This window comes from Diceros bicornis, chromosome 26, assembly GCF_020826845.1.
Source record: "Diceros bicornis minor isolate mBicDic1 chromosome 26, mDicBic1.mat.cur, whole genome shotgun sequence".
Classification (NCBI taxonomy): Eukaryota; Metazoa; Chordata; class Mammalia; order Perissodactyla; family Rhinocerotidae; genus Diceros; species Diceros bicornis.
In genome coordinates, this window is record NC_080765.1 from 6688997 (window position 1) to 6704630 (window position 15634).

General features: G+C 39.3%; 1 protein-coding gene across 1 annotated transcript in view; it reads right to left on the bottom strand.

The window, feature by feature from the left end:
• Positions 1–15634, bottom strand: part of LOC131422202 (cytochrome P450 3A12-like) — a 36937-nt gene that overhangs the window by 18045 nt on the left and 3258 nt on the right. Inside the window, exons 2-7 of the mRNA XM_058569210.1 lie at positions 15118–15211; positions 12640–12692; positions 11951–12050; positions 4532–4645; positions 4179–4267; positions 2691–2839 (exon numbers count right to left, since the gene is read on the bottom strand). Coding sequence (XP_058425193.1) covers positions 2691–2839; positions 4179–4267; positions 4532–4645; positions 11951–12050; positions 12640–12692; positions 15118–15211 — 599 coding nt within the window. The remainder of the gene's footprint in view (positions 1–2690; positions 2840–4178; positions 4268–4531; positions 4646–11950; positions 12051–12639; positions 12693–15117; positions 15212–15634) is intronic.

Genomic DNA, 15634 nt, shown 5'->3' on the forward strand with positions numbered 1-15634 from the left:
CTATAAATGTCCATATTTAAAAAGAACAAAGATCTCACACCAATAACTTAACTTTCCACGTTAACATAATGAAAAAGGAAGAGCAAATGAAACTTAAAGCAAGCAGAAGTAAATAATAAAAACAAGAGCAGAAACTAATGAAACAGAAAATAAAAAACAATAGAGAAAGTCATTGAAACTGAAAGCTGATTCTTTGAAAACACCTTTAGCTAGACTGACCAAGAAAAAAGGAGAGATTCAACTTATAAGCATCAGAAATGAAAGAGGGGACATTAGTATTGACATTAAAAAACCAAAAACAGGGGTCCGGCCCCATGGCATGGTGGTTAATTTCAGCAACTCCGCTTCAGCAGCCCAGGTTCATGTGTTCGGATCCCATGCGTGGACCTGCACCACTCATCACCCACACTGTGGCAGTGAACCACATATAAAGTGGAGTAAGATTAGCACAGATGTTAGCTCAGGGCCAATCTTCCTCAAAAATGTAAAATAAAATAAAAAGAACAATAAAGGAATACTATAAACAATTGTACACCAAAAAATGCAATAATTTAGATGAAATAGACAGTTTCCATGAGAGACACAAACTACAGTAACTGACTCAAAAAGAAATACAATCTGTGATGGTCACCCGAGGGGAACAGGGCGGGGGGAAGGCAAAAGGTGTAAGGGGGCACATGTGTATGCTGACAGATGGCAACTAGACTTTTGGTGATGAGAGTGATGCAGTCTATACAGAAGTCAAAATATAAGGACGTACACCTGAAATTTATATAATGTTATAAAGCAATGTGACCTCACTTGAAAAAAGACAATCTAAATAAACCTATAACAAGTAAAAAGGTTGAGTTAGTAATCAAGAACCTACCCACAAAGAAAAGCTCAGATCCAAATGGTTTAATGGGGAATTCTACCAATTATTTAAAAAAGAATTAACATCAATTTTTCACAAACTCTTCCATAAAATAGGAGAGGAGGGAACATTTCCAAACTCATTCTACAGGGACAGTATCACCTTGATACTAAAATCAGAAACAGACATCACAGGAAAAAAAAAAAAAACTACAGACCAACATATTTTATGAACATGATTGCACAAATCCTCAACAAAATACTAGCAAACTGAATCCAGCAACAAATAAAAAGAAGTATACACCTTAACCAATGGGGTTTATTTCAGGAATGCAAGGTTGTGTAATACACCATATAGATAGAATAAAAAACAACAACCACATGATCATCTCAATAGATGCAGAAAAAGCATTTCATAAAATGCTTTGGTGTTAAAAACACTCAACCAACTAGGAATAGAAGGAAATTTCCTTAACTTGATAAAGAGAATCTAAGAAAAAAAAACATAGCTAACACCACACTTAACAGTGAAAGACTGGATGCTTTCCCCTAAGCTTAAGAGCAAGACAAGGATGCCTCTCACCACTTCTCTTCACCATTGTACTAGAGGTTCTAGCCAGAGGAATGGGGCGAAAAAAAGAAATAAAAGATATCTATATAGGAAATAAAGAAATAAAACCATCTCTATTACCAGATAACACGATCTTGTGTATAGAAAATCCTAAGTAATCATTAGAACATAAAAAGAAATGAAGCACTGATATGTGCTACAACATGGATGAACCTTGAAAATATTACGCCAGAAAAAGAAAGTCAGCCACAAAAGACCACATATTGTCTGATTCCATCTGTATGAAATATCCAAGCTAGGTAAATCTATAGAGACAGAAAGTAAATTGGTGGTTCCTTAGGACTAAGGGGAGAGAGGGGTTGGTTAAAATGTACAGGGTATCTTGTTGACAAAAATGTTCTAATGATTGACTGTAGTGATAGTTGAACACATATTTGAGAGTAATAAAAATCTTTTTTCTCAGTTTAATTGAACTATAATTGACATGCAGTACTGTATAAGTTTAAGAAGTACAAGATAATGACTTCATATACACATATTATGAAAAGATTAGCACAATAAGTGTCATTAACATCCATCACCTCTTATAGTCACACACAAAAAATTTTCCCTTGTGATGAGAACTTTAGGATCTACTCTCTAGCAACTTACAAATATACCATACAGCAGTGTTAGCTACAGACATTTTGTTGTACATTACATTCCCAGTACTTGTTTATCTTATAACCAAAAGATTCTACCATTTGACTACCTTCTTCCGATTCGTCCACTCCAACACATGCCTCTGGTAATCACAAATCTGATTTCTTTTCTCTATGAGTTTGGTCCCTTGTTTTGTTTTGGTTTTTGTTTTTGTTTTACAGTCAACACATAAGTGAGATCATCCAGTATTTGTCTTTCTCTGTATAACTTATTTCACTTAGCATAATGCCCTTAAGGTCCATCCATGTTGTTGCAATGGCAGTATTTCTATCATTTTTATGGCTGAAAAGCATTCCATTGTACGTTTATAATGCATTTTCTTTACCCATTCATCTGTGGGTGGATACGTAGGATGTAAAAACAATTGGACTGTACATTTTAAATTGGTGAAATATACGTGAATTATATATCAATGTGAATTATAAATCAGGAATGCTGTTACAGAAAGAAAGAAGGAAGGAAGGAAAAAAAAGAGAAGGAGGGTGGGAGAAGGAAAGAGGAAGGAAGGAAGGAGGGAACAAAGGAAGGAAGGAATGAAGGAAAAGAAAAATGGTAGTCCACATACTTATTAAGAGAAAGAATGGATTGAAGAAATCAGATCTTAAGAGCGTCTTGGCATTTTCCACAAAGGGATCTTGTGGGTTGTTGAGGGAATCGATGTTCACTCCAAATGATGTGCTAGTAATCACATCCATGCTGTAGGCCCCAAAGATGCTGAGTAGAAAAAGAAAGACATGGAAAATTAACATCATCACCTCTTTACTCTCCTTTTCCAACACATGCAGCAAGAAGTGCACGTAAAGTCATATGCCCAGGCAAGACAAGTAAAGAGCCACACACCATCAGAACCTTCTGCTGCATCATCTGAAGAGTCTATGCTACAGTCACACTCACACTTGAGGTGTTTATCAGGTTCCATTGATGCAGAGGCCCTGTATTAGTGGTGATGGGGACACTAAGTCATGTTACACCCTCCTCTGAGCTGAAGGAGCTGAGTCATAGAGGGAGAGAGACCCATAATCAGAAAAATTAAAATAGTGTGTTTTGAGTATGGGCAATAGTACCTATATGAGCACTGTATTTCAGCAGGACAGAGGGTGGAATAGCTAATTCATTCTAGGGGAGTCAAGAAAGATGACATTGATCTGGGTTTTGCCTCACCACAGTATCTATGCTGAGAGCAGATTCCTCTTTAGCACATTACAGAACAGCAGCACCCTGTTCTGAGTTGCCAGGAATGTCAGCCCTCCTTCTCTACACCCCTGCTAAGGCTCTTGAAAGACCCAGTCCTCCTCAACTCCAGTGATCTCAGGTTGCCCTGAGGGCTGACTCATTTCTGTAAATATAAAAACTAAGAATGCTCCTAGTTAGAAAATAATAATAGAGCACTCCAACATTGATTTAGGTGATCCCATAGCTAAGTGATCATATGTCCCCTGTTTTCCCAGGACGATCCCAGTTTACACCTGTTGTTCCTGCATAATTAAAAATATCCCACTTTAGACAACAGATGATATGGTCACTCTACCAGTAGCCTGTACAGGGCCTTCTCTCTTAGAGACAGAAGGAAGGAGAAGTGGCGGTAAGATTTAATGTTAATATTTTGCTGATATCCTTAGCAAAATCATGAAGGGGTTTAAGTTGTTCCAAGTTCCACACTGTGACTTTCCTGCCCCTCCTACTTCCCGCCAGTATGTACCAAATGCCTTCCCCTCCCACCATTACATACCCTCTACATGGAAAACTTTAGTGCGGTTATGTTTCTTCTTTCTAAACTATGTATTTTTGTCTTCCAAAATATCCAAGGGGAAAATTAAGCAGATAAATTAATCCCGGCTCATGTACACAGGTAAGAAGACCCTTTCTCTCCTGGTTGTCCTGCCTTCTTGGGTGAGCCATCTCTTCTTGGGTGGTCCACTGAAGTTGTAACACCACACGCCTACTTCTGTTTGGTCACTAGAGTAACTCAACAGTGGGAGTTTTAGCTCCATGTCAGGCAGCTAGAGGATCTCGTGACAGAGCTCAGAATCCCAGTAGGCGCACTCCTACTTACTCATTCAAGGTGATGAGCTTGCCTTTCTCTGCTGCCTTCCTCAGGTTACTCACCAACACGTCTGCATACTGGCCAATGATGGGGAACATCTAGACACAATACATAACACCACCCACAGTGAAATGCAGAGACCCGAGTCCTACAAGGGCCTGGCTTTAGCAAGCATGGAACAGTACGTGACATTTCATACTGCATCTTATAATGTCTCTTCTAGGACATAAAGATAAAACACCATTTCCAGGAAGTTCAAATTCGGCAAAATACTCCTTGAGAAGAGACTACGATCTTATTTTCTACCTGGCCCCAGGTGCTTTCCTTAAGTTTCTAATTAAAAGTGCTGTTAATTTCTTTACCTCCTTGAGCTTTCCACTGGTGAAAGTTGGAGACAGCAACATACGTATTCTCTTCCATTGTTCATCCATAGCCAGAGCGATGGCATTTTTCATAAATCCCACTGGACCAAAAGGCTGGACTCAAAAGCAAAAGACATGTTGCCCTACTTGAGTTTTGGAGGTCTCAGCAATTGTGGAAAATTTGACAAATTGGCATCAATTATTCAACAAATATTTAGTGACTGTCTACTTAGTAGCGGACCCTATGATGGATGCTCAATAAATATTTATTCCAAATGCCTAGTTTCCATTGAGGGTGGAGGAGACATCTAGCCAACTGATGTTGTTTCCAGCCTTTATATTCCAATCTCCTTTTAAATTCAAATAACCCCTGTGGTAGGGAAACTGTTCTTCCAGGGGAATAGACAAGAATAAGACCTAGTACATCCTCCAGGGCTGCTCAGAGTAGAAAGGGATTGATGACAGATAGCCAGATAGCCTTGGAAAACTGTATGTTGCTCAGGCCGGTTCTGTCTTTATATATATCTATGGCAAAAGCAACTTGAAAAAAGGATGTCCTGAATGGCAACTTTTAAAAAATAGTAGTTTGGGCCGGCCCCATGGCTTAGCAGTTAAGCGCATGCTCTCCGCTGCTGGCAGCCTGGGTTCGGATCCCGGGCGCACACCGACGCACCACTTCTCCCGCCATGCTGAGGCCGTGTCCCACGTAGAGCAACTAGAAGGACGTGCATCTATGACATACGACTATCTACTGGGGCTTTGGGGGAAAAAATAAATAAATAAAATTTAAAAAATAGTAGTTAATACTTAAAAGACTAGTAATCTATTTGCTATTCTGCAGAAATTGTACAATCACGTGCAACTCTCTTGGTATTATATTTTTCCTCCAGGGTAGAAAGGAAAAGAGATAATCCTATTTCTCAGCTTAAGACTGGCCTACCAAGCCAACATCCTTGAGACTTCTTTCATCTTCCAAAACTATATTTGTTTTAAAATGGATATCTCCACACCTATTCACGATAAAAGTTCAGAAACTAGGAAGAGAGGGAAACATCCCCAACTTCGTAGGGACCATCTAAAAAAACTACAGCTAACATCTCACTTAATGATGAAAGACTGGAGTGACTTCACTAAGTTGGCTGAGTAGGACTCCAGCCTGCATCACTTCTCAAAGAACATCAATTAGACAGCCATCCACAAGTGAAAATAGGTCTAGGAGAGCTCAAGAGTCTACTTAAGATGCTTCAGCAACACAGTGGAGCAAAGAACCTGAGAATAACTGCAAAATGTGTAGGGAAAATAGTTTCATCTTGCCTGCATCATCCCATGCCCCTGGCCAGCACTGCTCAGCACCAAGAGGGCACTCAGCCTGAGAGACATCTTCTTGCTGGGAATAGGACAGCAGTGCAAGTGACAAGTTTCCCCAGCATTACAGGAGACTGTACTAATGACCTGCTTTGGTTTCACCCCACCCAGAGACTGGCATAGCGGACACAACTTAAGACAGCTAGGAGCAAAGAAGGGCAGGAACTGCCAGTAGCAGCCATGTGGTGGGAGTAATCATGGTTCTCTGTGGCCTGCTCTGAAGAAGATTTCAGAAAACTCTGCTGCTGAGGAAACCAACAGCCAGCAAAGAGGCTACAGACTCCCTGCAGATTTGCTGCCGATAGCCCCACAGGTTTTCATATTCACAGACTCCAGCTGTATGACTCCTGCCCTGCCCTACTTCTCCCTGCCAGAGCTGCCCTAGCCAGAGCCATCAATGACTCCCTGAGCCCTGGGATCCACGCCAGCAGCCAGCCCAGCTTCTTTGTCTGGGCGTGTGAATAACAACAGCCCAGGGCCCTGCAGCTTTTCGTGTGCCTGGAGCCAGTCCTGACTCCTGTCAGTGGACTTCACTGCACGTGGCCACAGCTCACCCCAGCAGCCACCCACCTGCACACTGCCAGCCTCAACTCCAGTCACCAGCCCCCTCCAGTACATGTGCCTGCACTCAGCCCCCACAGATGAGTGTGTGGCCACCACTGCCACCTGCCTCAGTCCCTTACTACTAGACCTGGAGGTGCAGCTGAAGATCTCAACAGCCGTTGCAGCCACTGTGGACCCTCCACACTGCTTGCTGCCGAGGATCATGCAGTTGGTGATGTCTTGAACCCAAGCTGCCTAAGCCAACAATTCCCCCCTGCATATAGAGCCACAACACAGCCCCACACTTGGCACCCAGCACCACTAGACTGAGGGCCACAGCACACTACAGTGTGCCCCAACATACAAAGTTGTTTCCTTACTGAAGGTAGTTCATAAAGTCTGGAAGAGATGACTGCTTCTTTAAACGCATAGACACCACTGAAAGACTACAGGGATCACAAAGAATCAGGGACACATAACAACACCAAAGGAACACAGCAAACCTCCAGTAACCAACCCCAAAGAGATGGAGATCCACAAATTTTCTGAGAAAAAAATTTGAAATAACTGTTCTAAAGGAGCACAGAGAGCTGTAAGAGAACACAGATAAACAATTTAATAAAATCAGAAAAATATTACAAAAGCAAAGTAAGTTCAACAAAGAGATATAAAACAAAACAAAACAAAAGATCCAAAAAGAAATTTTAAAGGTGAAGAATAGACTTTCTTTTCCCCATTGTATGTTCTTGGCTCCTTTGTCAAAGATTAGCTGTCCATAGATGTGTGGGTTTATTTCTGGGCTTTCAATTCTATTCCATTGATCTGTGTGTCTGTTTTTGTGCCAGTACCATGGTGTTTTAGTTACTATAGCTTTGTAGTATATTTTGAAATCAGGGAGTGTGATACCTCCAGCTTTGTTCTTTTTTCTCAGGATTCCTTTAGCTGTTCGGGGTCTTTTGTTGTTCCATATAAATTTTAGGATTCTTTGTTCTATTTCTGTGAAAAATGTTGTTGGAACTTTGATAGGGATTGCATTGAATCTATAGATGGCTTTAGGAAGTATGGACATCTTAACTATGTTAATTCTTCCAATCCAAGAGCACAGAATGTCTTTCCATTTCTTTGTGTCTTCTTCAATTTCTTTCAGAAATGTTTTATAGTTTTCGGTGTACAGATCTTTCACCTCTTTGGTTAAGTTTATTCCTAGGTATTTTATTCTTTTTGTTGCAATTGTAAATGGAATGGTATTCTTAATTTCTCTTTCTGCTACTTCGTTGTTAGTGTACAGAAATGCAACTGATTTTTGTATGTTGATTTTGTATCCTGCAACTTTACCATATTCATTTATTACTTCTAAAAGTTTTCTGGTGGATTCTTTAGGGTTTTCTATATATAAAGTCATGTCACCTGCAAATAGTGACAGTTTCACTTCTTCCTTTCCAATTTGGATCCCTTTTATTTCTTTCTCTTGCCTGATTGCTCTGGCTAGGACTTCCAATACTATGTTAAATAGGAGTGGTGACAGTGGGCATCCTTGTCTGGTTCCTGTTCTTAGAGGGATAGCTTTCAGTTTTTCACCATTGAGGATGATATTAGCTGTGGGTTTCTCATATATGGTCTTTATTATGTTGAGGTACTTTCCTTCTATACACATTTTATTCAGTTTTTATCATAAATGGATGCTGTATCTTGTCAAATGCTTTCTCTGCATCTATTGAGATGATCATGTGATTTTTATACAAAGGGGAAAAGAAAGTCTCTTCAACAAATGGTGTTGGGAAAACTGGATAGCCACATGCAAAAAAATGAAAGTAGACCCTTACCTTACACCATGCACAAAAATTAACTCCGAATGGATTAAAGACTTGAATGTAAGACCTGAAACTATGAAATTTCTAGAAGAAAGCATAGGCAGTACGCTCTTCGACATCGGTCTTAGCAACATCTTTTCAAACACCACATCTGACAGGGCAAGAGAAACAATAGAAAAAATAAACAAATGGCACTACATCAAACTAAAAAGCTTCTGCACAGCAAAGGAAACCATCAACAAAATGAAAAGACAACCTAACAATTGGGAGAAGATATTTGCAAACCATACATCTGATAAGGGCTTAATCTCCAAAATATATAAAGAACTCATGCATCTCAACAACAAAAAAACTAACAACCCAATTAAAAAATGGGCAAAAGACCTGAACAGACATTTCTCCAAAGAAGATATACAGATGGCCAACAGACACATGAAAAGATGTTCAAAATTACTAACTATCAGGGAAATGCAAATTAAAACTACAATGAGATATCACCTCACGCCCGTCAGAATGGCTATAATTAACAAGACAGGAAACAATATGTGTTGGAGAGGATGTGGAGAGAAGGGAACTCTCATACACTGCTGGTGGGAGTGCAAACTGGTGCAGCCACTATGGAAAACAGTATGGAGATTCCTCAAAAAATCAAGAATAGAACTACCATATGATCCAGCTATTCCACTGTTGGGTATTTATCCAAAGAACTTGAAAACACCAATTTGCAAAGGTACATGCACCCCTGTGTTCATTGCAGCATTATTCACAATAGCCAAGACTTGGTAGCAACCTAAGTGCCCATCAAGGGACGAATGGATAAAGAAGATGTGGTATATATACACAATGGAATACTACTCAGCCATAAGAAACGATGAAATCCAGGCATTTGTGACAACATGGATGGACATTGAGGGTATAATGCAAAGTGAAATAAGTCAGAGGGAGAAGGTCAAATACCGTATGATTTCCTTGATTAAGTAGTAGATAATAACAACAATAAACAAACACATAGGGACAGAGATTGGATTGGTGGTTACCAGAGGGGAAGGGGGGAGGGAGGAGGGTGAAAGGGATAATTTGGTACATGTGTGTGGTTGTAATTAGTATTTTGGTGGTGAACATGATGTAGTCCATGCAGAAACAGAAGTACAATGATGTACACCTGAAATTTTTACAATGTTATAAACCAATAAAAAAAAAAATAAAAAAAAATAAAGGTGAAGAATACAAACACTGAACTAAAATGTGACCAAGAGCGAGAGCTACAAAGGAACCCACATATGGCTATCAGTGGATTTCTCAGCAGAAACCTTGAAGCCCAGGATAAGCTGAAAGAATATATTCAGGTGCTGGAAGAAAAAAACTACTAAACAAGAATACTTTACCTTTAAAAGTGATCCTTCAGAAATGAGAGAGAGATAAAGACATTTCCAGACAAATAAAAGCAGAAAGAGTTCATCACCACTAGACCTGCGTTACAAGAAAGGCTGAAGGGAGTTCTTCAAGCTGAAAAGAAAGGATGCTAACTAGTAACATGAATCATATGAAAGTATAAAACTCACTGGTAAATGTAAGTATATAGTCATATTCAGAATACAGTATAGAATACAATACAGTGTGTATATATATAGATAGATAGACACACACACACACACACATACAGTGGAATATTATTCAGCCTCAAAAAAGAAAGAAATCCTTCCATTTGTGAAAACATGAATGAAGCTGGAGGACAATATGGTAAAAAAATTGTCAGACCCAGAAGGATAAATACCACATGATCTCACTCGTGTGTGGAATCTAAAAGAGAAAAGTTAAACTGATAGTAGCAGAAAGTAGAAGGGTGGTTATGGGAGCCAGGGAAGGGGGGATGGGAGGTGTTGCTCAAAAGGTACAAACTTTCAGTTATAAGATAAATAAGTTCTGGAGACCTAATGTACACCATGGTGACCATAGTTTATAATACTGTGTTGTATACTTGACATTTGAGAATAGATCTTAAGTGTTAATAGACACACAAGAAAAGGTAACTATGGGAGGTGATGGCCATGTTAATTCATTTGTGGTAATCATTTCACAATGTATTCCTATATCAAAACAGCACATTGTACACCTTAAAGATATACATTTTTTATTTGTCCAAAATAAATATAAAATTTTAAATTGTGAAAGAATAAATGCTTCCTCCTAAAAAAGGAGAAAGGGAAAAATATCCACTCTCACCATTCTTATTCAACATCATACTGGAAGTCCTAGCTAGTGCAGTAAGACAAGAAAAGGAAATAAAAGGCATACAGATTGAAGATGAAAAAACAGAAGTGTCTCTATTTTCAGGTGACATCACTGTCAATGTAGAAAATCTCAAGGAATATAAAAAGAAAAATCTCTAGAACTAATAAATGAGCTCAGCAAGGTTGTTGATACAAGATCAACACACAAAAATCAGCCACACTTCTACATAATAACAATGAAAATGTGAAAACCCATTAAAAACACAATACCATTTAAAATCACTCCAAAGAAAATGAAACACGTTACGTGCAAATCTAACAAAACATGTACGGAATCTCGATGCTGAGAACTGCAAAATGTTGATGAAAGGAATAAAAGAAAACCTAAATAAATAGAGACATTCTGTGTTCACGGATTGAAAGTCTTGACCTAGTAAAGATATAGATTTTCCCAAAACTGATCTGTAGATGTTATGAAAGTCTCAGCAATTTTTTTGTACACGTGGATAAGCTTATTCTAAATTTGTATGGAAAGGCAAAGACCTAGAATAGCTAAAACAATTCTGGAAAAAAAAAATAAAATGGAAGGAATCATTCTACATGCCCGAAGTTAAGATTTCCTCTGTAGCTACAGTAATCAAAATTGTGTGGTATTGATGGAGGGATAGACCCACAGATCAATGAACAGTGAGAAATAGACTCACACGAATAGGTCCAACTGATTTTTGACAATAGTCCAAAAGCTATTCAACAGGGGAAAGATAGTATTTCCACAAACAGTGCTGGAGCAATTAGACATCCATAGGCCAAAAATAAAAAAAAAAAAAGAACCTTGACCTAACTTCACACATTATAGAAAAATTAAAACAAAATGGATCATTCACTTAAATGCAAAACATAAAACTATATAATATTTAGAAAATAAGTAGAATTCTTTGAGACTTCGTGCTAGATGAAGAGTTTTCAGACTTGACACCAAAGGCACAACCCAAATAAGGAAAAATGGATAAATTGGCCTCATCAGAATAAAAAATGTTTGCTCTGCTAAAGACCCTGATAAGAAGAAAAGACAAGCTACAGCCCATAACAATAAAAGAATAGTAAGAGAGAGCCTTGTGTTGATGGAACAGTTCTGTATCTTGATTGTGGTGGTCATTATACAAATCTACGTACGTGATAAATTTTCATAGAGCAACATACACACACACACGCACAGACACACAAATGAGTGCACATAAAACTGATGAAATCTGAATAAGCTCAGTGGATGTTATCAATGTCAAAGTCCTCCTTTGATACTGTACTATAGTTATGCAAGTTATTACCACTGGCAGAAGAAGGACGAAGGGCACATGACATGGCACCTCCCTATATTTTATTGTTGGCAACTTCCTGCGAATCTATAATTATTTCTAAATACAAACTTAATAAGTAAATTAAATTTTAAATTAAAAGAAATAGATGCCTACCTGCCGGTTTGTGAAGACAGAATAACATTCTTTCACTAGTACTGTTTTGATCATGTCTGGATCTGTGATAGCCAACACAGGCTGTCTACCATCGTAAAACCTGTTAGGAAAGCAGAGCTGATTGCATTGAACAAGCTGGATTTTACAGCTGGAGCCACACCTAAAAGTCCAGACTTTCATCCTGATGTTACAGAATCTATACTCCTAGGGATGATGGTGGGTAATAATATTAGAACATTTGCTAAGTCTAGGTGGTGTGTACATGGGTATTTCCTGTACCATTCTCTGTCATTTTTTCTATGTCTAAAATGTTTCATTATAAAAGAAAGTTAGGTTAGTAAATAATTGAAGGTAAGTAAATTTTCTAGGAACAAAATAATAAATAATTAAGGAAAGTCCACCCACTCAGTCATGAAAGATTATAATTTTGAAGATCTATCAAAAACATGACAAATGCATATGACATAATATTAGATGAAAACTGTAGACATACTGATCACAAATACGTAAAAATGTGTCTACAGATGGAAAGAGATTTGAATGCTCAAAAAGTGTTAGTAGGATTCTGAATAATTTCACTGCCCTATTTCTAAAATTTCTAAAAGAGGCTCTGGACTGAGATTGCCTTCCATACAGTGAGGGCATCATCATAACAACGTCTATCTGATGAAAGTTTCCAGAATACTCACCCAAACATTTTTCCATACTTTTGAAAACATTTCTTGTCAAAATTCCAAGAACCCTGCAAGGAGAAACAAAATTAGATTACTAATCGAAATATATTGAACCCTACCTATAATTGGCACAGAAATTACTGGAATCCCATGAAATCAGTCTAACTGTCTTTCACTGGCAGTGAGAGGTAGCTCTTATTCAGAGATGTCTTAGGGAAAAGAAGAGAAAATAGAGGAGATATCTGAAATGGAGAACTTAATTTTGAATATTCTCCACGTATTGTACATACTGAATGACTTTCCCATGTCTATGGATACTAAGTCACTCCTCTTTCTAAAGTGTTTTCCCTTGTGCATGTGTTGTCTCTGAAATCAAATAACCCTCTGAACTGTGACCTCCATGGACATGTGAGAAAACTGAAGCTGAGGGAAAGTGACAGGGGCCTACACACTCTTTGATCTCCTAGTTAATCATCCTTGTCATTTATCTCATGAGCCCTCTCTAGAATTCTGGCAGACTTAGGAAGTTTAACACATCAGTGACCTCTTTTAGGATAGCAGATCTAAATAAGTCTAAGGCACATCTGTTGAGTGAGAGAGTTAGTGAGTGAATGAATGAATAACAAAGTGGACCTGTCTTCCAGTTTTCCTGCTCAACATGGAAAAGACGGGGAGAAGCCACCACTCCACACAGGACAGAGCAAATTAAAACACTTGCTCTGAGATTTCACTTCTATAACTTGAAAAAAACTCCCGTCACTAAGTTTGAGTTGTGATACTTTGACTATACAAAAAAAGGTCCTAGAAATGTGGATCTTGGGGTGCATCCACTAAGGACCTGATCTGAGAAAGGTAGAATGGAAATAATTGCTTTTTCAGAGGGAAAAATATACGAAAGTTCTTAGGCAGTAGCTAGGCACTGAAGGCCTCAGTTGGGAGAACTGGAATTTAAGAAAAAAGCCTCCGGTCTGTGGGAAAGGAAGTCTAGGCAAAGACCAGCCTACATGCAAGGCTCTGCCTGTTTGCAGTCTGGACGTGAACTTGAAACCTTCCACCCAGGGGCCAGGCCCTGGGAGAGGGATGAGAGGTGGGTTAACCACAATGGTGCCACCAAAACTCACAGCCCGTGTGTCACATAGTATATAGCATTCAGTTATATTAAATTTTTTAAATGTTGCCCAATCACCTCCCTTCTAGTGATGTTGTATAAGTGACTCTGCATTTGTTTTATAAAAAACACACAGCTCAACTAGTGGTTAAATATCTGAAGTCCATTGACAACCACCATCTGGTCTCAGCATATGCGCTCCCTGTTCAAACTCACCCATAGGGCACCTCCTCTGAAGGAAGAGAAGTAAAGCAGAAAGCTCTTGTTCCATCTCTCAAATCCCAAAAGATGTCACGGGTAGCAAAACGGGGAATAAAGCAATGGAACTGCAAGAGTTTAGCAGTTCCTGAGAGAATTCAAGTATGCGCAAAATTCCCGACAGTGAATACTGGGGCTACCTTTAAACTGAAGTTAAAAACTACCCAGAAGGGAGCCAGTCCCACTGTCCTAGTGGTTAAGTTTGGCGTGCTCCACTTCGGTGGCCTGAGAGGTTTCCAGGTGAGGACCTACACCACTCATCTGTCAGTCACCATGCTGTGGTGGTGACTCACATACAAAAGAGGAAGACTGGTAATAGATTTTAGCTCAGGGAGAATATTCCTCAGCAAAAAGAGGAAGATTAGCAATATATGTTAGGTCATGGAGAATATTCCTTATCAAAAAACAAACAAACAAACAAAATACTACCCAGGAGGAAGGAGAGAAAAAAACAGCTACCCAGAACTTATGCTATAACCAGGAAAATCTGACTCTAGTGTACACACTTAATGAGCGACTATTGGGAACCCCTTTCATTATTTTCTCCAAATACTGAGTGTGATTGTGCCTTCCTGGGAATCTGCATCTGGCAATCCTCTTCACAATGCTCACAAGTTGGATCATCAAGTCCCACGCTGAATGAGCCAGAGAGCTGGGCTGTCCAACTGAAGCAAAACCTGAGACTTCTAACAGTTGACAACAGAGCCCTGGGGTAAACTTAGCCATGTGTTGGGTGGGGACTATGACAACATTTCTGGAAAGAGGGAAAGCTCAGAAATTCCTCCTGAGCAGGGGCATTGTTACTATGGAACTAAGCTGGGATTTTCAACCATAAAAAGCAAAAGAGGCAGCTGGCCTGGTGGTGTAGTGGATAAGATTACACACTCTGCTTTGGCAGCCCTGGGGTTCATGGGTTCGGATCCCGGGTGGAGACCTACACGCTGCTCATCAAGCCATGCTATGGCAGCGTCCCACATACAAAGTGGAGAAGGATTGCCACAGATGTTGGCTCAGCGACAATCTGTTCAAGCAAAAAGAGGAAGAGCGGAAACAGATGCTAGCTCAGGGCCAGTCTTCCTCACCAAAAAAAAAAAAAAAGCAAAACTCGAAGCTCCAACAACACTTACTTTATGGTAGCTTAGAATATTTCCCAAAAAAGGCAGAGGTGTCGGCCCAGGAATTCCCAGCTTCTTAAAAAGTCCATGAGTATAGGTCCCATACCTATAAAGTGAAAGAGAGATCAGATCACTGGGATTGTGGAATAGGTGCTGGGGCTGGCCAGTCCCTGACTCAGAACTGGGACAGTCAAGAGAAGGAGGTAACGTGGAGGTGATAAATAACAGCAACTCCAACAGCAATAATTACATTCACTCATCATCTCCTTTCCCACCTCCACTGTGAGACCCACAAAGAGTAACGATGAGTAGCTAAAAGCAGCTGAAATCCCCATGTTCCCAATCCTAGAGTGAATACATGACAACTGTTTCCAAACTTGAGGGCTCCTGAGAGGTTCAGGCTGGAATTCTTACAGGGAATTTATTCATTTCCATGTAGTAATTTGACTCTCCCATGATTTAGAGATTCTCAGAAGAGGAATAACTTTTTTCTGCTCCCATGAGATTTTGCATAACTACATCCACTCAA